At 41.3% G+C, this 25,284-nt stretch overlaps 1 protein-coding gene across 3 annotated transcripts in view; it reads left to right on the top strand.

Annotated features, from left to right (window-relative positions):
* CPED1 (cadherin like and PC-esterase domain containing 1) overlaps positions 1-24,895 on the top strand; it is a 244,612-nt gene extending 219,717 nt beyond the window's left edge. For 2 of the 3 annotated variants that reach the window (XM_014601008.3, XM_019492042.2), the window contains 5 exons: positions 4,632-4,852; positions 5,106-5,207; positions 5,390-5,477; positions 8,937-9,083; positions 22,241-24,895. In XM_014601008.3, coding sequence (XP_014456494.1) covers positions 4,632-4,852; positions 5,106-5,207; positions 5,390-5,477; positions 8,937-9,083; positions 22,241-22,468 — 786 coding nt within the window. In that variant the 3' untranslated portion in view covers positions 22,469-24,895. Of the gene's footprint in view, positions 1-4,631; positions 4,853-5,105; positions 5,208-5,389; positions 5,478-8,936; positions 9,084-22,240 lie in introns of those variants that run through there. The other variant, XR_002091674.2, reaches the window with a different exon arrangement.
* Positions 24,896-25,284: the final 389 nt, after the last annotated feature.

Below are 25,284 nucleotides of genomic sequence, written 5' to 3'. Positions count from 1 at the left end.
AGAGACTGCCTCACTTGTTCCACTTCCTTCCATGACTGGTCTGACAGGGGTTAAGGGAGAGGATCTTCATTCATTCAGCTTTTAACATCTATAGTTTTTTTGCCTTTGAATTCCTTATTACGTCAAACAGGATGCAGATTATATTACAGTGTATATCTGGTCACTTGGGGAATTATATGTATATAACCTAATTATGTCAAATAAATGTGTAATCACAGTAAAAAGGTTAAAGTTATTATATTTGTGTGACAAAAATCCATTTAACTTCATGGTTTATAAGCTTTTATTAAGATTTATGAGACCTTGCATAAAGCATAACGCCATCATTATTCTTACCAAGGCAACCTTTAAAAATATGTCATGGGGAAAAGGTTACAAGAGGTGACTGTGTTTTTCAATTAACAGTACATAGAAATCTGACCTAAAAAGCATTAACAAAAAAGTCATATATTTTGTTTATAATTTGAAAATACTATTCAGAGTTTAGTCCTGCAATAAAGTACTAGTGAGCCACGTGTAATTAAGAACAGGAAATATGAAAAGGCAGTATTTACTGAAGTACTTAAAAATTCAGCTGTTAAAACAGGAATTACAGGAATTCTAGCTAGCATTTTCTTTAAAATGTTTTGGGTTAAGTAGTGTTTTGGACTTAAAGGTGTTTAAATTTCCTACGTGTGGTTAATTTATAATGATAGGTCTGGCTAAGAAGTGAATTCCACTATGCTTACACAATTTATAGAAGTATGTAAGTTATAATGGGATTTTTTCACACCAAACTTTCCCAACAAAAGACATTGAAACGCATCCATCAACTGAATATATAGTTTTATTAATGCATAGTCCTGTACTCTTCAAGTGGACAGAACTTGCACTAACCTGAGCACTGCCAACATGCAGTGGGCCTAACTAAAGAAAATGAGATGCAGCTTATCCGGAAAAACTGAATTATCATTTTATTTGTGAATACCATATAGCTAAGCATATGATCTTCCAGAGCCCCTCTGCCAAGATATTCTATAAAACATTAGAGGCCAGACATAGACCTATGGTAAACTGGTGCAAGTGAAGTAAATGTTGCTATAACTATTAAGCATTTGATAATAATATTTCAATGAATATTGATTAATTAAAAATCCTGGCTAACTGATGTTTGTGGGTGGGCCATATTCTTCTCTTCAGTGGCCTCTTGGTTTTCCAAACCTGTTGAGAAAAGGATACAGTCTTACAGTCTGAGAGTCCCAGTGTACAGCACAGTAAGCATTATAGCAGCCAAGTGTGAAGAATTGGGATTGATTAAAAAAAACAAAACACTTTAAAGCCCTCACTGTGTGTTGGCCTTAATTTTAATGTGTTCCAATGAGAGTGTGGCATTTCTGAAAGATGGCTGGTGGCAACCCTTAAAGAAGACAGCAAGCAGGTGTCAACGTCTCCATGCTATGGCTGCTGGGCCTAGGGCACGGATTTTGTATTCTGCTGATGGGTCTAGGGCACAGATTTTGTATCCTGCTTGGCTAAATTCCCTAATTTTACAAAAACCATTTCCAAAATGTTTTGGTTTCATTGTGAAATAGGTGGAATAAATGTAATTACATAAAAAAATGGTATGATCCTGTTAGTTCCTCTACAGAAGAAAAGATCCTGTGATCAAAGCCTGGCATGGCAATCTGAATTTACTTTGGGGCTTCAGAATAACCTCTGTCTCTAATTCAAGTCTTCTTTAGCCCTACAAAGAATGCCCTGTCTGGCTGCTTCTTCTGTGCATATGTCAGGTTTTATGACACTCACAGTAGATAGAAGTACCATATTTATGTAGAACAAAAGATGCATGGTATTAGTCTAAAGCCATTAGGCTCATGATTCACCATATAGTTCATTGGGCTGGGCCCCAGCAGAGTCTACAGAATTTCAAGCCATAGTGACCCCATAGCTCAGCACTGTTCAGTATGTGGGTCTATTCCAGATGCCCCTCACAAAGGATTCAAGTGCTAATTAGCCCCCACTCATGACAGGTACGAGATTACTCTTTTCATGAGTCCTGGGATCCTCCAAAATTTTATATGCAGATGAGGCATGGGGCAACCTGGCCCAGCTTCATGCTCATGGAAGGCATGGCCACACTAATCATATGCAACAGGTTCTACAGGATCCTGAATGAGCTCCAGAGCAAGTATGGGCTACAGAATGAAAGCCTGGCAACTGTGTCCAACCTTGGCGTTACAATGTTACGACTATGTCCAACCTTGGCATTATGAACGTTAGCATGAAAGCCCAGCAACTATGTCCAACCTTGGCATTATGACTATGTCCAACCTTGGCGTTACATACGTTACTATTCTCTAACTCTGCAGCCCATGCTGCAAAGTGAAGACTTTAGAATTCAAATTCAGATATACTATGAAGGGATGTGGAGAGGAGATATCATTTTTAAAGTTCTAGAACTCTCCAGTATTTAACAGAGTAACCTATTTCTTTTTCACAAAAGGGGAAAAAAAATCACACTTTAAAAAAGAACCAGATATGTTTCAGTCCCTGGTGCCTTGTAGTGGTTGAGATACCACACTTAGACAAATCTTAGCTAAAATGATGCAAGCCATAATTTTGCACAGTGTCTGAAAAATTATGCATCTTCACACCATGCTTATTTGGTTTAGCCATACTTTCACTCTGATCTTTCAGTGAGGCGTCTTCTGTGATTTCAAATCCATGGGAGGTGGAAAATGGCAAAACATAGTTATGTGGAGAAAATAAGCTATCAGAACCTTAGTCTCAACAGAATTAAAAATGAAATACTACTCCTGCCAAGTACAAGTACTAGTTTAGGGTTCAGGGGCTTGCTTCTGTCAAGAATAACAAAAAATTGTCAGTGCCTATAGGGGCTGTACAGCCTAATGAGCAAAGAAGTCTTTTCACTTGTAGACTACCACCTGTGATAAGAAACCTGATGCATTTCTCTGGAAATGCTATGGTGTAGTGATTTTTCCTTCTTGTTAATATCACTCTGAAAATTTATTTTAAATTGGGTGTACAAATGCTATTTACTATTGTGGTGGACTCATGAGAGATGAAAACTAAGAAAAGGTGAATAAAGACAGATTGGAAAGAGAGATTACAATATTCCAAAAAAAAAAAAAGAATTGTAGAGTTTATATTTTAAGTACTATATTTGGCTTTCTTAAAATAATTTAAAATTAGAATGGAACATCTGCCTAATTGTAAATATCTGTGGATGTGTGTTTCGGTCCATAATTTGTCTTGACCGAGGATCTTTGCATGTGTGAGTTCTGGACTGTGAAATAAAGAGATACTATCAAAATACAAGATATCACAATATACAATAAAAATGGGGAGATACTTTCAGACAAAGCAGATGCCTTTTGTAGTATGATGCCATGAGCAAACAGAACACTGAAAAATAGCAGCTAGACAAGGACCATATTGTGTGGTGCAATCCTTAGAAGCCCTGGAGATTGGGAAGCAAAAGGGGGCTGTAGGAAGCAAAAGCTGGTTTAATGTAGGCTTCTCTGTAACCCAAAATTGTTGGAGTACACAGTGCTCCAGTCTTGAACATGCCTATTTCTGATCCCATGTCAGTACCTGGTGCTGAGAGAGGGGGAGCTCAGAGTCACAACCATTGCCCTAAGCTGCTTCTACACCAGCTGTTGTAGACACATGGAATTTTCCATGTGTTACAGAGCAATGGTTGGAACTAGAATCTGACTTAAAGAATAGTACTCTGATAGCCAGCTAGAAAATAGGGTGCAGGCGTGCAAGTGAGATCAGTGCAGGACACTTCCATCATATGAAAGCTGTGACAAATTCTGTAATTACTGTAACAAAGAATGTCTCAGGTTAGAGCTGCCCTGTGCTGTCTGATTGTTCATTGCATAGTTACATGCATTGAAAACCCCATTAAAAAAACGTTGTCACAAAACCCCCTAATCTTGGGCTAAACTTTTGCTTTCTGACATTAGTGCAAAGCTAGGGTATCTTACCAAATGTGAGTAATCTTTGTATTGATGCAGCTGATCTGCTTCATACTAGCTGTGTCACTGTGGGATTCCAGGAATTTCCAGTAGCTTTTCTGATTAACTAAACTTAACAAAGTAGCTCTTTACAGATAATAGAGCTACTTAATTTCTCTACTGTTTGTTTCTTTGAAAATTCTACTATGATCAAAGCTGCGGGCAAAACAAAAGTCTGTAGGGTGGCAAAAATATAGAGTGTAAAAGCAAACTGTGAAATGAGTAATTCTAGCAATACACTGCAAGAAATGGTAGGAGGTTTAGTAGCAATACACTTAAGTAATGTAAACACATGGAGAAAAAGTAAGGATAAAAATATTGTATGTGGCTATACCCATTCTATTTACCCACAGTTATTATTTCTGTAATGCTATTCTAATATTCCTTTTTTCTTTTTGGCCAAATAACATACATTTTGAGAGAAATTTGTTACGGTAGGCTTAGGAGGTGGGAGGAATGGTGGTCTATAAAAGGATTTCTGAAGCAGTGGTCTACAGGCTGAAAAAAGGATATAAACCATTTATTTACCTGTAGTTGTTTAATAACATTATATTTTTACAGTGCCTGATATCCAGCATGAGTGGGTTTTTGTGTTCTTTTTCTTTGCAGATCCTTTTCATTGGTGATTCAACTAATAGAGGAATTATGTATTATCTGATAGAAAGAGTGAATGAGACCCTTCAGGAATGGCAAAAGACACATGACGTTAAAATTTATCATAATATAAATGAAGGGAAAACATTTATTAGCTACTCCTACTATCCCCAGTTTTGGCTCAGTGTAAAAGAGAGACCAACGTTTGAAAAAGCACTAGAAGAACTGCTCCAAAGGTACAGTGTCTGTTGTTGGTTGTATTCTCATTTCATCCACAAATGTGTTTAACAGATTTTCACAATTAAAATCAGTAAATAATTAAACATAAGATACGTAGGCCACATTGTGCGGTTGAAAAGGAGTAGAAACTGACATCAGGGCCCTGATCAGGATGCCAGATACGGTTCATTGAAATGTAATGCAATGCTGTTAAAATGTTTGCCATCTGTTTTAAAGTAACATGTGTTGTTTTTTCTTCCTGGGTTTCAGATCACATTCCCTTGAGAACACAGACCAGACTGTATTAGTCGTAGGTGGTGTTCAGTGGCTTAATTCCAATCATCTGCAAATTATCCAAAAGGTGTTGAAGAGGTAAAGTTTAGTGCTATGTATGTTGATATTATTCCATGTAAAATGTTGATACGATAAATGTGTGTCAAATGCACGTATTTAATTTGTTTTTACATTAGTGTGACTTATAAAAGAAATATTTTTGTAATGTCCCTCTAGATCTGTAAATGACATGTCCATGCCTTACTCTACTTGCTAAACAGGGAAAATCTATCAAATATCCTGGTAGTTATCAAATCCGTAGGAATGGGCTTTCATCTACCAGTGGATGGAATACATTCATTATCACAGGTAAGGCACGGATAGTTTTGACTGCAGTCACTGGATTAAAGGCACACCTGATTGGATAAAGCCAGCTGTTAGCTTTCACTCATTTTTTGACTGAAGAATAATAGAACATTTCTTCCATTGCAAAGAACTCAGAAACACCACTAAAGGTCAGAAATGTTTTCTGACATGATAGATTCCTATTTGAAATTTCTGAGTTTATCTTCTGAAGCATGTGTGTATATTTGTAGACCAACCAGTACTAATTGCATGGCATCATGCTACACCCTTAAAAGGATTTCAAGGCATCTCAGGGTACTGTGGCATCCTGGTTAAGAATCACTTATCTAAACAATGATTTTGCTGCCTGTTTACAAAACATTCCCCTTCGTTAAGCAAGGTTTAATAAGTCAAAGATAAATATGCATACTTTTTAATATAGTTTGCTGATAATGGCTTTAAAGCAATTATCCCTTATTTCACAGATTGCAATGTACTGCTCCAGGCTCTCTGCTAAATTTACTATTTCAGCTAGAAGCATATACACCCTTATGCCAAGTACCAAGTTGTGAAGCTGGATGAGAGATAGATTACTCCTTTCATTTGGATAGCTGAACCTTTCTAAGCTCTTTGCAGATGATTGGGTCAGATTCATCAATATACTCTAGCCATTTTTCAGTTTTGTCCATAAATTGCATCTAACAAGCTAATTAAGCCAGAACATTGCAAAGCAGCTGGAATGTATTGGTGATTCTGGACCATTATTTGTTTATAGCACATTATAGTTAATTTAAGGGTGCGGGCAGAAGTGAATATTTCCACTTGATCTAGCCACAGAAAGCAGTTTATAGCCATGGCCAAACACAAGTGCACAGCAGCAGACAGCTTAAAAAATGGCTGATCAGGTGAGAAATCTGACCCCTCATTGCATGAGGGATCAGATGAAGATGTTTCAAGACAGAGCCTATTCTGTAACTTCTGTCTTTGCTGCCTGCCAGCCTCCAGCTGTTTTAGAATGGAAGTGGGGAAAGGAAGCGGAAGAAGTTCAGTCTGGGGGTTTTTCAGCCCCTGCTGGAGAGTGAGGCAGGTGTTTTGGAGGCCCATCCCCAAGGTGAGGAGGGCTCCAATACTCCCACCCCACCCTCCAGCACCAACTGGGGAACCCTTAGAACCTCTCTGTTCCCTTTCCCCTCTCCCATTCTGAAACAGGGGCAGGCTGGGAGAGAGGAGGGGCCATTGCTAGGGGGAGCCAGCTGCAAGCTCCCACCCAGCAGCTAGATTCCCCTCCCCTGTGGAACCAACAGTGAACTTCTGTTTGTTCTAGGAGATCATTGTAACTCAGAACACTTCCTGCAAAGTGTTCTCAGTTACAATGGGGAACTGCACTTCTGTCTGCACCGTGTCAAAGACTTCAGGAGTAACAGATGGGCACATTTTAATGTGTTTTGTAAGTGGGGTCCTACAGAGGTCTGTCCTGCATGTAGTATGATTCATTATTTTCATTAATTATTTCAGTGACTGAATATATAATATACTTACAACACTTGCAGAAGACACCAAACTGGGAAGGGCTGCAAGTAGTTTGGGGGATGGGACTGAACTAGGAATAATCTTAATAAATTGTAGAAGTGATTTGGAAGCAATAAAGTGAAATCCAATAAAGTTCTAAGTACTACACTTGGAAAAGGAAAAATGTGTGTAGATATGCAAAATCTGCGTCCATTTCTGGGCACTGCACTTCAAGAGAGATGTGGATAACCTTGAGAGGGTCCAGAGGAGGGCTACTTGTATGGTTAAGGACCTGCAGGTAAGATCCTCTGAGGAGAGATTGAGGGACCTGCATCTCTTCAGCCTCCGCAAAAGAAGGCTGAGAAGGGATCTTGTGGCCATCTACAAATTTATTCAGGGGGGCGGGAGGCGGGCAGCAAGGAATAGGGGATACTCTGTTTACCAGGGCACCCCTTGAGGTTACTAGGAACAATGGCCATAAACTGATGGAGAGCAGATTTAGATTGGACATTAGGAAAAATTTCTCCTTAGTGAAGGTTGCCAAAATCTGGAATGGGCTTCCAAAGGAGGTGGTGCTCTCCCCTGCCTTGGAGGTCTTTAAGAGGAGACTAGACAAGCACCTAGCTACGGTCATCAGGCCCCAGCGCTCATTCCTGCCCACGGCAGGGGGTTGGACCCTATGGTTTATTGAGGTCCCTTTCGACCCTGAAAATCTATGAAACCTGTGAAAATAACTGACTAGCCAGCAGAACTGCATAAAAGGATCTTGGGGGGTTTATAGTGAATTTCAAACTGATTATGAGTCAACAATATGAGGCTGCTGCAAAATCCACATATGCTATTCTGGAATGTATTAAAAGAAGTGTTAGGTGTAAAAGATGGTGATTATTCCCTCTTGTCAACACTGGTGAAACTTCAGTTGGAGTGTGGTGTCCAGTTTTCGATACCCCATGTGAAGAAAGATTTGGACATATTGGAGAGAATCCCCACAGGAAGCAACACAAATAAGACTCTAATAAAAGCATGAGCCATGAGAAAAGTATGAAAAAATAGGTGTGTTTAGTCTAGGAAAGAGTAGACTAAGTAAAAGGGAGTTAATGATAGTCTTTCAGTATGTAAAAAGTTGTTATAAAAGAACAGTTATCAGTTGTTGCTGTGTCTCTAACCAGTAGACTACTGGGAAAAAAGGAGATGGGTCTTCTTTTTCTTTGAGTAAATAGTCCCTGATCATGTGACTTGAATCCTGAGATGAAGGCACAGTAATGCACAGTCAGGTTCTTCAGGAGTAGGAGGTACATACCTCTCTAACTAGCATTTCCGGTTAGTTGCCTGCAGAAATTGCTTGCTCAGTAATGAGCAGACATAAGACTAGCTATGGTGAGAATGGGCCTGGGTAGAGTGGAATGGGCCTGGGTCAGGCCTGAGTAGAATAGAATTGCTTTTCCGAGGCAATTCTTTTTGGATGAGCAGTCACATAAGCTTAGACTTCCAGGAGGTGGTATAGAATGATCTGGACCAAGAGGCTCAATCACCTATCATTTTAAGCTTGTCTTTTACTGAAAGATTTTTACCATCTCTTATATAAAACTGTTTTATAATACAATTTACTGTACATTTGACCTTGTATTAGTCATGAACTTAACAGGGTTTTCGTGATACCTAATTATTTTAAACAGTTGTGATAGTCTCCTTAGGTAAAAGTACTTAGATGCAAGTACTATTTACTATTATATTTTCATTAATTTTAAATCTCAAGGGGAGGGGGTTAATATCAGTCTGATTTGTCCAGTGCATTTTCTTTTGTACAGACACAAGCTAAGTCCAATTTTAGTTGTACTTCAATAAACATGCTGAAAAATTGCTTCAGAATCTACCAAAGTGTTAGAATAATAGCTATTTTTACTAGTGAAATTCCTACAGTTCATCTCAGGAAAAAAGATATAATTTCCTCAGTGTTTTTCCTTTGGGTTACAGACTGAAGTGCAAAATTTATGGAATGAAAATATGCTTATACTGGACACTGCAAAAAGATATGGCTATGAAGTGGTTGACACTTTCATCCTTACAATGGGACGCTACAAAGAATTTCTGCAAGGGAAGTGTGGATGTCATTTCCATGAGGTAACTTTATTTTATATGCCATTCTCAATTTAAAAGGGGTTTGATTGTCAAAATCCTTAATAAAATGTGCACAATATAGTGTGCACTACTGAATCAAACTTGAATGTTATGATGTCTCACTATTTGGAGGGAAACAAAAGCTGGGTAATGGTCAAAGGTAAAAGAGTAATACTCAAAGGATTATAGATCCTAACCAGGTAAACTGAGTGCCTCATCTAAAAATTTACCTCTGTTAGAAATGGATTCCTTGATGCATTGCATAGTTTCCAGGTCCTTACGCTTTTCTTCCTTGCACTGAATAGTTTCATTTTTTTCTGGAGCTATTGAATTTGATGTAAGTACTCTGACCATGCTCATCAACATACATTTTATCTAACTTTATCCCTAGCTGCGTTGTTGACTTCATCCTGAAGTTGATTGTTTCAATGGACTTTCTTTGAATTATAGGCAAAGTTCTGATAGAAATACTCTATCTGGCTTCCTGCTGGGCTGCTGGCGGCCCCAGGCTTTGGGAAAGCCTAGTGATGTAGTTTGTCCCAAGGTTAGGGACCCCAAAGCTTTCCGGCCCCCTTCTAGAGAACCAGGAACCTGTAAGACCTTGGAGACCGGTTCTAGCTGAGGTGTCAGGGTCCAGGTGTCTTTCTGTGTAACAGAGACCCTGGAGCCCCCAAGAAGTCCAGCTTGAGCTGGACCTTAGGACCTGTAGATCTACAGAGGGATGTAGCTGTAAAGCTCTGGGAACCATAGGATACCAGGGTCCTGGGATCCCTGCAATGCAGCCAGGAGCCCGAGAGCTCTGAGGGTACATGCCGTGCATCTGGGAACCTAGAAGTTCTCAGTCAGACATAACAGTACAACTACACAGATTGCCACAGGATCTCTGGGTTCCCTGCCACAGAGCTGGGAGCCAGGGCCCCTCTTACCAGGGTGCTCAGATCTGGGCCCTGAAAACCAAGGAACGCTCAGTACTTCTCGGATGCCTGGAGTCTAGGCATGGGCTCTAAGGGCCTGTGACTTTGGAGCAGCCCTGCCACACGGACTTATTTGGAACCAGGGCGTTCTGAGTCCATGGCTCGGAGACAGCGCTACCAAGTGACCTAACACCCACCCTCCACTTTGGACTGCCTCAGCCTCGGTCAGATCTTCCAGGTCTTTAGTTCTGACTGATACTGGTGTAATGCTTATCCATTTCTGGAAAGCTACTGAATGATGAGGGATTTTACCACATTGTGATGATGTTTCTAGAACAGGTTTCTTTCCCCAGAGTTTCCATTTTGCAGGAAATTTAGGCATTAACTTCCCATGAGCTGAAAATTCAGAAAACCAGCCAGCTGTACCTTGGTCTATGGCTCACATTTTCATTTGTTGATCAGGGGCTGTGAGTAGGTTTTGTTTATAACTTTTGTGTGGTAGATGCATATTGGGAAAGTGGTTGTACTGGCAACGTGTTGCAAGTCATTCTTTCACATTTCTGTACATAGCTTTGTTTCTGGCCCTCAGTTTTGGGGGGTTTTTTCCTGCTGTATGTATAGCGGAAGGCATTATCTGCTCAGTTGGACTAAATGAAATAGGCATATTATAAAATCTCTGGTGGGGGCAGTTAAGGACTCAGTTCCTTCAGATTTTTTTTCAAAGTCCTAGAATCTTCTCACAAGATCACGGTCATAAGAGCCCGTGAATTAAATCCAAAAAGAACCAGCAAACAGTCGTTTGCAAGTAAGCCCAAAATCACCTGGCAGCTGCCAAACCAATGTCCAGAGAAAGCAGGAAATTTGAAAAAAAAGATATTTAAAGTTGTTCTGGTTTCCCATAGGGTGTGTTTTTGTGTTGGTAACTGTGTCCTTTTACAGTGAGGAATTAAAGAGAGATCAGTTATGCTTTTGCACCTTTTTTACGATAAATATATCAAAAACAAAGGCTCCACTGATTTCAGCATTGCTTGGTATAAAAGCACAAGTTTTTCTTTTGTGATGATCACTTAAAGGTACATCTTTTACCTCAAAGTTGATAATGAAAATTCTGATTACATTTTATTGCCTCAATTCACTGCCAGGTTTATATCCCCAAAAAGCTTTCTGAAACTTTTATAGACAGAATAATCTTTAGACCAACAGTAGATGAAATTTCTTATGGGGATACATGCCACCTCAACTTTATAGATGGGGTAGGGTTGTTGCCTAGCTAAAACATTCTGGGTGACCAAGTCTTATTCTACTGACAAGGGAAATTAACCTTCCAGGTTAAAAACTTGAATTATCAAACAGTGTCAGAGTCAGGTGTGTACAGATTACATTCATAGTGCATGCCTTAAAATAAGGTTACAGATGCAAGTCCTTGATAATAACATACAGAAATAAAGAATGGGCAGAAATGGAGAGATGAAAAGTCAAAACTGCAGGAAAATTGGGTTGCTAATGTAACAGAAGATGTGATTTGCAAACCACAAGTCCATTAACTTCTGAGGCTTCACATGTGTTAAGAAAATGATAACCAGACTCTTGGGGTGTTCAGGGACTTTGCATCAGAAATAAACCAACAGATGAAGAAAAACTGAGGGGTTTCATTACTGACCAGAATAGCAGTATAAATGCTCTTGTTTTAAGAGGTTGGGACCCACAAACTATTTCCTTTGGATAACAACCTAGATAAGTTTTCCTATTAGAGCTATTATTATTTTGTGGTTAAAAAAATGGAAAAAGAAAGAAAGGGAGTATGCCAACACTTGACTGAAATGTTAGCTGTTTTTTCTGACAAAATCATAGGAATTTGTTTACAGTCAAAAAAAAAAGCACCAAATAATGGGGACTGCCAAATGTGTTCTGAATGCCTGGAGAGGAATAAATGCCACCTGCTTGTTTAACAAAGTACCACCTATTTTCATGTGATTCACCTGCGTTTGAGCCAGCCCCCCTCCCTAGAAGCCCCCCACTCTAGAAACACGTGCATGCAAGCCTCTCATTGAAGTTGCTTGGAATGCATGCTGTTATAAAGGCACGATGCAACCTTAAGAGCTAGATGAAAGTCATGATTTTTCTGTGTCTTCTTTTGTTCCAGAAAGTTCTGTAAAAAGTAAATCCAAAAATAAGATTTTCCTTCATCTTTCGCCCACTTCAGACTAAAAAAACCTGTTCTGTGGCTAATCAAACCTAAGAATATCTTTAAGCAAGCAAACAACAATTCAGTGTCACAATAGTTGAAAACAAACAAGCAAAGATTCGAGAGTGTTCTTATGGTGCCTTCCTACTATCCCCCCTTACATTTTACTTAGTGATTCTGACCACTTCCTGGTAACCAATAAGGTCCATTTAATCCTCCCAGCTGCAGCATCATGCAAATGATGCCATTTAAAAACAAAATAAAAATTTTGTTTTTCTGCTTAAATTCCACTGGCACAGATGTATCCTCAGAAGCACAACAGATTTTATGACCATTGTGCTTCTGAAGGAGACAGACACAGGTGATTAATTAGTTTGCACAGTGATCCTGTCCTGGTATCAGTGGTTCTCTTCCCAGGTTCAGGGGCCCATGGTGGCAAAGCGCCATATAATTTCAGGGCTCTCATTCTGGAAGATTCAGTGAGCACTGAAGTCACCTGTTACTAGTAGTTTTCTGATCTAAATCAGAGGGGCCACCAGCTAGGCATTTTTGGAATCTGCCTTTGTCCTAGAGTTCAGCTGTGGCATGGCTCTAGGGCAGGCAGGTTAGGAGCAGTCTCAGAATCAGACAGAGACTCAGAATTACAGTTTGCTTTTTGATTCCAGAGATGCACACCCTGCACCAGTCCTGTACCACTGGTGGAGTGCAGCAGTGCTGACAAGTGCTGACAAGGGGCTGAAGCCAAGGCAGTGCTGACAAGTAGTTTGGGGGCTGAAGCCAAGCCTCCATCCATTTCCCCAACCCTTCCTGCCCATGTGATATAAAATCACAGCTGGGTCACCTAGTCCATCCCCCTGCACAAGTGCAGAATCTACTGTTTGTAAGCCAACTCAAACAAATGCATGTGAAGCCACTTTTTAAACCCCCCAATGGAAGATATTCCCAAACTTCCCTGAGTGGCTTGTTCCATTACCCTACTGTTTATACAGTTTAAAAGTTTTTTTTTTCCTCCTAGGGTTTTAATCTAAATCAGTTTAAACCACTGCCTTCTCCTACCATCTGTGATAAAGGAGAACAATTGTTCTCCCTTTTCTTTATGGCAGACTCAAATATTTGAAAAATGTGAGTACATCCCCCATTTAAACTTCTTTTCTCCAGACTAACCCCTTCATCATCATTTCTGCTCACTTCTAATCCTCTCCAGTTTCTCTAATCTGTGGGGGGCTATCTAGGAATTCCAGAGAGTCTCTCCCTCACTGTCCACATGTGGGATGGGTATCTGGCCTCGTGGAGTAAGGGGACCTTCTGACCCCTTACTCCCCTGTGCACCTGTGTGATACAGGCCATTATCTGGCCCTTAGTCAGAACTCAGATTGGTTGTTCGTTGGGGCTACAGCATGTACTGGCTATTCCTCCAGGCTCTTACCATGTTCCTTCTTGATGCATCTTACTATTGTTTTCATTGGGAAATAGAATCTTACATTAAGCTTCCTTTGAAATGACCATCGGAGCCCAGATATAGCCATGACTGAGTATCCCCAGCTGATGTCTTGTGTAAGTTTGGTGTCTTTGGCTTTGGGTGTTCTTATTTTAAAAACTGTTACTGAAGATGAGAGGCCTCTGTGTTTGGAACAGGAATAGCTCTGCATAGGAGGAACAGGTTAATATAGGATTCACTGTCCACAAGGAAATCATCTGTGTCACTGAGAAAAGTCCAAGGAGATTCCCAAATGGGTCTATATCATTAATTTTAGCAGTTTTAGCTACAGATCGTAGCTGCATCAGGATAAGTGAGGAGCTTCATTGGCTGCTGAAGCATAATTTACACTATGAAAATAGCATTTTGCCTCAGAGAAACAAAGCAAAATTGTAGGTAGAAAGAGGGGAACTAATGGTTTTGTAAATGTTGAACGTGAGAAATGAACTGCATTCAGTAGCTCTATCTAGTCTTTAAACCCTTTTTATACCAGCTAAGCACACCAGGTGCCAGTGCACCCTTAACTACTGCTAACTCCATTGGTTCCCACTGACACTTCAGAAGTGATCTGACCCCCGCTGACTTCCTACCCCTTGGGTAGGGGGCTGGACCTGATGATCTCCCGAGGTCCCTTCCAGCCGTAATGCCTATGAAATCTATAGGGGTTGTAGAGCACAGCAGTGGTCTGGTAATCCAACATTTGCTGTGACTGGAAAGGGAGCTGGAATGGCTGAAAAGAAGAATCCCTTTATGTGACCAGTTGGATCCCCAGGTTAGTGGCCTCAAAGAGCATGTCTACATGTGCTTTTACACATGCCTAAACTTAATGTGCATTTGCTTAATGTGCATCAAGGTGATTTAGGCACATGTCTACACATCCACACACTAAGGCGCATTAACAGTGTGCGGACCAACTTGGAACTAAAGTTAGTCCCCAGTCAGTTGATATACACAGCATTAATGCACTTTACCATGTCTACAAGTGTGTTAAGGTAATTTAGCTATTCGCACCTAATTTGATACCTGCTGTTGCAGGTAGCAAATTTAGACATTAATAGCCTAAAACTGCCTTTTTTAGGCGCATAAAGGGTGCACACATGTAAACACACATACTTAATGTGCCTTAAATCAGGCTAAAGTACCTTAAATTGGCATGTGTAGATGCACCCAAAGAATCATAGAGAAGTAGGGCTGGAAGGGACCTCCAGAGGTCATCAAGCCCAACACTTTGCCTGACACAGGATCATCCCTATCCAAACTATCCCATACAAACCATAAGCTAAACTCTACCTAAGATTACCATCAACTCTGGTACAACATAGACCTAACACCCTAACCTGACAGAAGTAAAGCAGGGAAATCACAGCAGCCATCAGCTGGCTTCTATGAAATGTTGTCAATATATGCTCAAGAGATCCTGGGTAAAGAGTCGTGTCCCCCACTACAGTGGAAAGCAAACCCCCCCACAATCCGTAACAACCTGGCCATAGTATAAAATTCCTTTCTGATGCCAAATATGGCAATCAGTCTGATCCTGAGCAGAAGGGAAAAACTCTCTAGCCAGGAAACTCCATCTTTGGCCCCAGGAGGAGCATTGGCACACCCCAGTCAGTCCCCAGCCTTGGCTGTAGCTAACACCCAATGCCTTTCCTGGAGGTTTAAAAACACCCTGACACATAGCAGAAAGATGATTGGGGGGGGAGTAACCAGCAAAGTCCAGAAGAATGGAAAATAACCATAGTAGAACATAGGCATAGCTACACCTAGATCATCCCTGAACAGTGACTGTCCAACCTCTTCTTGAATATTTCCACTGATGGAGAGTCTGCAACTATGCTGGGCACTCTATTCCACTGCTCCATTGTTCTAGCAATGAAGAAGTTTTTCCAGATATCCAGTCTAAACTTACTTTGCTGCAACTTCAAGGTATTGGTCCACATCCTCCGTTCTCCAGCAAGAGAGAAAAGGTGATTTCCCTCTTCTTTATGGAAGCCCTTCAAGTGCCTTTTCTGCAAGCTGTGAACATGCCTACCTCCTTCAGTCTCTCCGCATATGACTTGCCTTCAAAGCCCTTGATCATCTTTATTGCCTGCCTCTGGACCCTCTCTAACTTCTCCACATCCTTTTTAAGATGTGGAGCCCAGAACAGTACTCAAATGAGGCCTAAGCAGTGCTGAGTAGAGGCACTGGTCACCTCCTGTGTCTTTGCTCGAATGCTTCTATTCATGCAGGCCAAAACGCATTAGTCTTTTGTGTGACTGCATCACACTGCAAACTCATATTGAGTCTGTGATCTGCCAAGACTCCCAAGTCCTTTTCCATAAGAGCTGCCATCCAGCCAGGGTCCCCCATTTTGTATTTGTCATAGAATCATAGAAGTAGGGTCGGAAGGGACCTTGTAGATCTTCAGGTCCGACCCCCTGCCTGGGCAGGAAGAAAACTGGGCTCAAATGACCGCAGCCAGGTAGGCATCAAGCCGCTTCTTAAAGACCCCCAGGGTAGGAGCCAGCACCACTTCCCTTGGAAGTTGGTTCCAGATCCTAGCCGCCCTGACTGTGAAGTACTTCCTATGGATGTGTAATCTAAACCTACTCTCCAACAACTTGTGGCCGTTATTCCTTGTTATCCCGGGGGGCGCTAGGGGAAACAAGGTCTCCCCCAAACCCTTTTGGTCCCCCCTAGAGTTTATAGGTGGTCACCAGGTCCCCCCTCAGCCTTCTCTTGTGAAGGCTGAACAGGTTCAGGTCCCATAGCCTCTCATTGTAGGGTCTGCCCTGCTCTGCCCGGATCATGCGGGTGGCCCTCCTCTGGACCCTCTCAATGTTGTCCACATCCCTCTTGAAGTGGGGTGCCCAGAACTGGACACAGTACTCCAGCTGTGGCCTGACCAGTGTCATGTAGAGGGGGAGGATCACCTCCTTGGACCTACTTGAGATGCACCTGTGGATAAGGTCTGGTTAGCCCTGCCGAACGTGACCTCGCATTGTCGGCCCATGTTCATCTTGGAATCAATGATGACTCCAAGATCCCTTTCTGCCTCCGTGCTCTCAAGAAGGGAGTTTTCCATCTTATAAGTGTGCAGCACCCTGCACTTGTCAGTATTGAAACACATCCTGTTTTTGTTAGCCCACCCTTGCAACCTATCCAGGTCTTTCTGCAGTCTTTCCCTCCTTACTAGTGTGCCCACCTCACCCCAAATTTTGGTATCATCAGCAAATTTGAACAGGTTGCTTTTCACCCCATCGTCCAAATTGCTGATAAAGAAATTGAACAGTGCGGGCCCAAGGACTGAGCCCTGGGGGACTCTGCTGCCCACTTCCCCCCAGGTCGAATATGACCCGTCCACCACCACCCTCTGAGTACGACCCTTCAGCCAATTCGCAGTCCATCTGACCGTGTATACATCGATGCCACAGTCACCTAGTTTTTTAATGAGGATGGGGTGGTTGACAGTGTCAAAGGCCTTGCTGAAGTCCAGAAAGACTACATCCACGACGACACCTGCATCCAGTGCTTTTGTGACCTGATCGTAAAAGGCAATCAGGTTGGTCTGACATGACCTGCTCTTAATGAAACTGTGCTGGTTGCCCTTGAGCATCATCCCTGATGTTGTCCCATCACAGATGTGCTCCTTGATGATCTTCTCAAAGAGTTTCCCCAGGATTGAGGTAAGACTGACGGGCCTATAGTTGCCCGGGTCCTCCCTCCTCCCCTTTTTAAAGATGGGGACCACATTGGCTATCTTCCAGTCATCTGGCACCTGGCCCGAGCACCACGAGCGCTCGTAAAGCCGTGCCAAGGGCCTGCAATAACCCCTGCTAGCTCCCTCAACACCCTGGGGTGGAGAGCATCTGGACCTGCTGATTTGAACACGTCCAGCCCCTCCAGAAGCACTCTAACCCAGTCCTTCTCAACCTTAGGTCTTGAGGCGTTCCCCTTGAGTCCGTCTTGAATTACGGTGGGAGAGTCCCAGTCACTGCACAAGAAAACGGAGGTGAAGAATTTGTTAAAGAGGTCTGCCTTCTCCTCTGGTGCAACCACCAGCTTGCCCAGCGTATCTTGCAGGGGCCCCACATTTCCCGGCGCCTTCTTCATCCTCCCTATATATTTGAAAATGGGCTTTTTATTATCTTTGATCTTGGACACTAGTCCTAGCTCTATGTCCGCCTTAGCTTTCCTAACAGCCCCCTACAGGCCGGAGCAGTGGAGGTATACTCCTCTTTGGAGATTGCCCCCCACTTCCACCGGGTGTATGCTGCCTTTTTGGCAACCAGGCACTCCCAGATGTCCTTGGTGAGCCAGGGAGGCTTTTGGGCACTCTTGCCCGCCTTGCTTCTTGTTGGGATCGTTACCCCTTGGGACCTGAGTGTCGTCTCCTTAAGGAACGACCACTCATCTTGGGCACTGAGTTCCCCTAAGAGATCAAGTCTGTTTGACACTATTTGATTTTCATAAATCCATTCTGACTACTTGTGATCAGCCTTTCCTCCTTCAGGTGATTGCAAATGGCCTGCCTTAGGTTATGCTCCAGTAACTTCCCAGGTATTGAGATGAGGCTAACCAGTTTGTAATTCCCTGGGTCCTCCTTTTTGTCTTTTTTAAAGAGGGGCTCTACTTTGGTCATTTTGTGTTTGGTCATTTATGTCATTTGTGTACTTCGGTCATTTGTGTTTTTGATTATTCCTCCCAAGGTGTACCTTGCATCTGTCCGCACTGAACTTCATCCTGTTAGCTCTAGCCCAACTTTCCAATCTGCCAAGATCCTTCTGAATTGTGCTTGCATCCTCCAACATGTTCACAATCCTTTCCAGTTTTGTGTCATTTGCAAGCTTGCTCAAGAAGCTTTCTCTGCCAGCATCCAAATCATTAATAAATATGTTGAACAGCACTGGGCCCAAGGCAGACCCCTGTGAGACTCCACTCAAAACCTCCTGCCATTCTGACATGGACCCCTTAATGATTACTCTTGGCTTGCAGCTAGTGAGGCAGTTATCTAGTGAGGCAGTTATCTATTCACCTGGTAGCAGTTTTATCCAGCCCATGTTTCTCCAATTTGTTCATGGGAAAGTCATGTGGAACCATTTCAGAAGCCTTGCTAAAGTCCAGATATACTATATCCACAGCATTCCCTTCATTGGCCCAGGCAGTTACTTTGTCAAAGAAAGAGATCAAGTCTGTTTGACACTCTTTGATTTTCATAAATCCATTCTGGCTTCTTGTGATCAGCCTTTCCTCCTTCAGGTGATTGCAAATGGCCTGCCTTAGGTTATGCTCCAGTAATTTCCCAGGTATTGAGATGAGGCTAACCAGTTTGTAATTCCCTGGGTCCTCCTTTTTGTCTTTTTTAAAGAGGGGCTCTACTTTGATCATTTTCCACTCCTCTGGTACCTGACCTGTCTCCCACTACATCCTCCACAGTCACAGAAGCCAAAGCCTTCATGTTGACTGCTCTGTCTTAGCCACACGTTCACTTCCAGGATACAGTGGTCTCTGCCTAGACCTTTGCTTTCCACAGAAAGAATTAATGAGAACACCAATTGAACACCAGTTGTGGTCCAAGCCCCTTAATCCTCCTGCCACGAGCCCCATAGTCACCTCTATGATCTACTTAATGTAATTCCTGGGAGTAACATTGTTGCCTACATGGAGAAGCAGGAAGGGGTAGCAGTCCAAAGGATGGATGAGCTTTGACAGTCTCTCTGTGACATCCTGAATCCGGGCTCCAGGCTTGCAGCACATCTCCGAAGCCCCAAATCTGGACAACAAATTGATGCCTCTGTCTTCAGAAGGGAGGCAACAACCACCACTACTCTTCTTTTCCTTGGTGCAGTGGTCGTGGAGCCCTTGTCCTTGCACTTCCTGCTCTCTAGTCTGCTGCCTCTTTTGCCTTATGCCTACAGATATCCTCTCCTCCGCCTTTTCCTCAGCAATTCCACTGCAGAGTGCTTGAAAGTGGTTGCTGACTTCAATCCACTGTTCTTCAATTCTGGGGCTCTCCTTCTTTGAGTAGGCACATGCTGCTACTTCTCCTTATTGCCTGTTAGACTCTCCAGTACTGACCTCTTAAACTCTTTCCAAATAATCTTTCTGGTCCTGGCTGCAATGCAGCATGGATACCCATGCTTCCAAGAGCTTGTCTTTAACACTGCAACAGTGGTTCTGACACCAGTGGGCCTGAGCATGCTGTGCACGTGCACTGCTCACCTGTATCTGTTTTAAACCACTGGCAAACCAGTTTGCTAGTGAAACCCACATTTGCTGACTTTCTCCAAACTTGGAAGTTTGCCAGTGAAGCCACTTCAGACTCACTCCCAGTACTTGCTATCAGGCCCACCATAGACCAGCATGTCTCCAAGTTTCGAGTGCTGGCTACAAGTGCACGTGGGCAGGCCATGCAGGGGTAGAGATGAGTACAAAATCTTGCTGTTCCCTGACATCTCCTTTCCTCACCAACCCACAGCTACTCCTAGTTTTGTTAGATCCAAGGAAACCTATATACATTCAGCTTTTAACTAATTTATTCTTCTCAGCGTGCTTTGGAATAGAGCAGATGGGCCAAGAACAAAAAAAAACATTTACTCCATCCAGGTTTGAGCTCTTCCATAACATAACAGTAATGCCCTAATGTACACATAAGAGAAACTGGCAACCTTTGGATTTGGTATTTTTATCAGTGGCTAGCTGTGGGTTGACTACTCAATTGTACTGAATTGCATTCCATGAAGATCACTCTCTACAGGAATGCATTTCAGTGATTGGTTTGAGGTAGCAAAACTTTAAAATAGTTACTGGATCTAAGGCACTAATTTAGACAAATGAACTTGTCCTAATTGCATAAAAACAAATACTTCTCTTGGATCTGCTCTATCAAATTAGTCTTAGAATGTATTAATTTTCTAAACAGATACTTCTTGCTCCTTTGCAAACATAGCCAATCCCTCTCACTCACTCTGATCAGTCTTTAAACATTTCATTTGTATTTTCCCATTTACATTTCACTTTGTCTGAGTTGCCTCTATATGTATTATGATCTTATTTAAATAATACATTGTTTTAGATATCTGCTACATTATTTTGAATGCTTCATCTTTCAAAAAACCTACAGCCAAGTTGAGGAACACTAGATCACTAGGTCTGCATTATTCTTAAAACAGATAAGCAGCCTAAGACTCCCTGCTGTCAAATCAGGCAATCAAAGAAAGGATGTTTTATATGTAGAAACAAGCTTAACAGAATGAACTAGATGAGCCAGGATGCAACATGCACCCTGTTTTCCCTAAGAACTTTTATTTTTGTTTGTTTGTTTATTTTGCTTTTGATTTACTTGCTATTTTATAAGTAAGTTTGAGTGGGTCCAGAGACTCAGTAGGTTAACTGTTTCATTTTGGGTTAGATGATTTTCCTGGAATCAAGTTGATTTTCTGTTTTTTTCCTACTACAAGAATCCTGCCTTAGGGTGACCACTGGTGGTGGTGTTTATTTCCACTTAGACAGACAAGAGGGGAAGATATATGAAGTCAGGAAAAAAACAAAACCAGAGGGCATGTGGTTTAGTGAGAGGAACAGGGCTTTGGAGGGAGCAGAAACTATCTCACTGCTCTTTACCCAATTAATTAAATGCAAGATCCAAAAAAATAAAAATAAACCAGTAGGACAGTGCCCATCTCAATGAACCACAGTTTTGGCCCCACAGTACTTCCCCTCTGGGCTGTTCTATAGGCACACTTCAAGAGCAGGGCTGGAGGATGCTTGGGCGATACCTAGTCCAGGACTGGACAACTGCAGTACAAGTGGCACATGCAGACTTTGTGTGTGGTATGCAACAGATTGGTCAGAAGCAGAAAGCAGAGGAAGGGGATCAGAATTGCATTTGTGGAGAGGGCAGAATTAAACTACAGCATGTAGGCCAGAAAGCTTGGCCTCATTGGCCTAGGCCATGGCATGGCAGTTAGAACATTTTGCTAGGAATTGTGACATGGAGGTTCAGATTGTCTCTTGATGATGGGAGTGAGGTGTAGGTTAGAATATGAGACTCTCACTTGTTGGGCAAGTACCTTCACCACTAGGTTATTGGGCCTATCTGCTTTTTTTTTTTTTTTTTGCTTTTATTTTAACTTCAGATGCACATGTGCATACCTGGGTGATCCTGTTCTGCTGAAAGGAGGGAGAGAGAGAGAGAGAATGTAAAATCCATATGAGTGTCAATGATTGCACTTACACAGCTACATGAGTACTCCGTAAGCATGTAAAGGTGAAATAGGATTTGGCCTTAAATGTTTTAAAACATGGCACTTCTGAGGCTATCACAGACTTTTGTACCGAGAGAGCTGGGTTCTGTTTCATTGACTATTAAGGGATAGAGTGAAAAGTATCTTACTCATTAGTTAGTACTTAACACTATAAGCTTTGTACTATATTAAATGGAACTAATTGTGGAATATATTGCTTATCAAGGTAAGTGTATGAAAATCGAGCCCAGGAAGAACCAAAGTATGCTTATCCTATTGGTGGCAAACATAGATCTGATGGAATATTGGGTCAGGGGCACATAGAAATGTTCACAAATATCACTCTTCTTTTGCAGGTGGTAAAATCTAAAACTTCTAAAGAAAGTCCTCGTGTAACAATGAAATTGTCAATGCACTATGCCCTAGGGCAATATTTCAACAGTCAAAGCAAGCTGTCACAACTGCAAGACTATGCAATGAATTCTCAGTCACCATATCATGTCAGAGGTCCAATAAATCAAGTTTATTCTGAAATCCTTTTCAGCAGGATATGTGCACATAAAAGGAAGGCTATGGGAACATAGCACCTTTCAGAAGGTTTAGGGCTTGGTAATTCCAACTTCTCCAAGTGACAGTCCAAGGACCATGCTGAATTTATTACATGCTTCTTAGATTGGCCGCATACGTACCAGCAGAACTTGAGACATTTGGCACTTGTCCTAAATTTTATGCAATCAAGATGTGCCTCTGCAGACTTGTGGTTTTCAAATGGAAGATGGACAGATGTAAAGAGTGAGGGAAGTCACTTGAAGTATTATCAAATACTAGAACAGCTGTACACCAAGCAATTGTGGATTATGATGGCAACAAGAGACAGACACTTGAAGTATTTGAAAAGGACTGCCTGAACTCTTTGTCTTACCTGTCTATATATGTATTACATTATACTGTATATAGCAATGGGTTACATTCCATTTTAAATAGTTTTTATTGCATACTGATGAGCTTACTTCATCAGCAATATAATAATATTTTTGTTTCTATTTCAGTATTTATATTGTGTGTTTTTAAGACACATATTACTATTTTATCTACAGTACCAGCTTTTGAACTGTAGCTTTTACAACTAATTCACATATTTTTCCATGTTTTAGCTTGAAAAGGAAAAGAAAAAATAAACATTTCAAAACTAATACAGATATTAGGTTATCTTGAAACAAGGTGGACTATACTATCCCAGTGGAACATGGATAGATGGTGAATATCTTAACATAGCCTAGTTTGTGGTCCCAGGTCAGGAAGGTTGCTTAAGCATGTGCTTGTGTGCTTTCCTGAATCTGAACTTTAAGTCAGGAAGGTATTTTCCCTTTTTGTAAATCCCACTTGCTGTGAATTTATGTGAAATGCTTGCTATCTGAGGGTCCGGTATCACAGTGCTTATTCAGGACAAACACCCACTCCAGGCATACAAGGACTGCAAGACCAGGCTTTAAAATGACTATAAATATGTTGACTTTAAACAAATACTTAAAAAAAAAGGGAGAAAAGGAAACCGCAAAACTAGTTCCTGATGTGTTTTGATACAACCATGATTTAATAGGACATGATGTGGTTTCATATAGAGAAAAAATGCCAGGAAATGTAGGGAAACTTTAAAAATTAGATTCCACTTTCAGGGAGTCAGCATTCAGGACTGCTTCCTCACACTGTGTTGTTGTGGAAGGGAACCAAGGGGCAGGAGGCATTAAAATGGGGACACATTGAGTCAGAAGGGAGCTCAGTGGTATGCTCCTCTCTACCCAACTTAACAAATGTTTGTAGTCCTCCTAGCCCTGCACAGTACATAGGGAAAACATCTCCTTGGAGGAACAGGAGGGGCCAGTGGATTAGGTTTGCTTGTGGATCCTTGAATTCCATCCAGTTGGCAGCCTCTATCCCCAGCTGAGATGTTGTGAATAGTCCTCTCACCAGAAGGTAGTTTTTTACATTGTCTGTATCTCTGAACTTCCTTTTAAGGTTTTTTCCTGCCAAGGTCCTTTATATTAAAGGGGGAAATTATAGACTGCTTTCTGTCTCTAGTAGATTTCTCAGTAAATTGACAGAAGTGATTATACTGTAATCCAAAAACAATATACTAAAAATATCAGTGTTTGGTTATCTACTAAATTAATCCTGACAGATCCTGTTGTATATAGAGACCATACATGTGGATCTTATAGTGTCCATGCCAGGTCTGTATTGAAACACAGCTTTAAAATTCATAAATTCATGAAACTGATCTCGCTCCATGGACATCAGTTGAAGTTTTGCCAGAGACTTTACTAAAAGCAGGTTCAAGTCAAATGTCTTCTATAGTAAGATGACTGTATATGGGGTGTATCATAATTTCTGCTTCACATGTTCAGGATCTTCAGCATGTATCATTTAAATCCACATGCTGTTTCTGTTGTTTTTGCTGTACACAGTTAAGTTGTAAATTGGATTTGGGTGCATGTGCGTTTGTTGTTTTTTTAAAATCAAAGACTAAAAAGTTAAAGCATATGCTAAAAAGTGATGAAAAAACATGTGGCTAATTATAGTTTTGCTGTAGCTGATGCTGGCAAATGTGCAATTCATCACCTCCAGTTTCACCAGTAGATTATTTTTATGTATCATAGTCCCAAATGTCTTAATATTTTTTACATGTAGCAATTTGAAAATGTGCTTCAAATACACACACACACAGAGTATGACATTGTTGGTACAATTTGCAAGTTGATCTTTGTTTAAAAAGTTACTTCAGATCAAGTATTTTCATTAGCAACATATGATCTGTATCTAAGTTATATAAAGACAATGCACAATAAAATACTAGGTATGGAGTTAATTCTTTCCTTGTTTAACTTAAAAATGTATCTAGTGGCACTTGAAAGAAAAGAGCTTGTGATGAATCATACAGAAGCACCACCATTTATTTACCTTAAATATTTGCATATTGAAGTAATAAAAGATAATTGTATGCTGCAATGCCAGTGAAAGTGTGTTTTTGCCATTATTTTTGCCAGAATTGTTTCTCCTACTGTAATTGACACTATAAGAGATTCCTAATTCTGTTATTTTGCCATCACACCACAATTATTAACAAATAATGGACCCAACGCTGGGATATTCATTTAAGGTGAAATTCTGTTCCCCACTAAAGCTGTGGAAAATCCTAAAACAGTAGAGATGTAACAGGGGAAAGGGTAACTAGGCTGTGGAAAACTACTTAACAAGTCTGAATGGTATGGAGATAGTCTTCCTGTCCCATCTCTATAAAATAGCATGTGAATCCGTAGAATTTTCGGTAGAAATATACCATGGGTTTAAGGCATGGGCAGTAGGTCCATAGCGAGATAGACTAGCCAACAAAAATAAACCC

This window comes from Alligator mississippiensis, chromosome 4 (genome assembly GCF_030867095.1).
Source record: "Alligator mississippiensis isolate rAllMis1 chromosome 4, rAllMis1, whole genome shotgun sequence".
Lineage (NCBI taxonomy): Eukaryota > Metazoa > Chordata > Crocodylia > Alligatoridae > Alligator > Alligator mississippiensis.
This window is presented reverse-complemented; position numbering and strand designations above follow the sequence as displayed.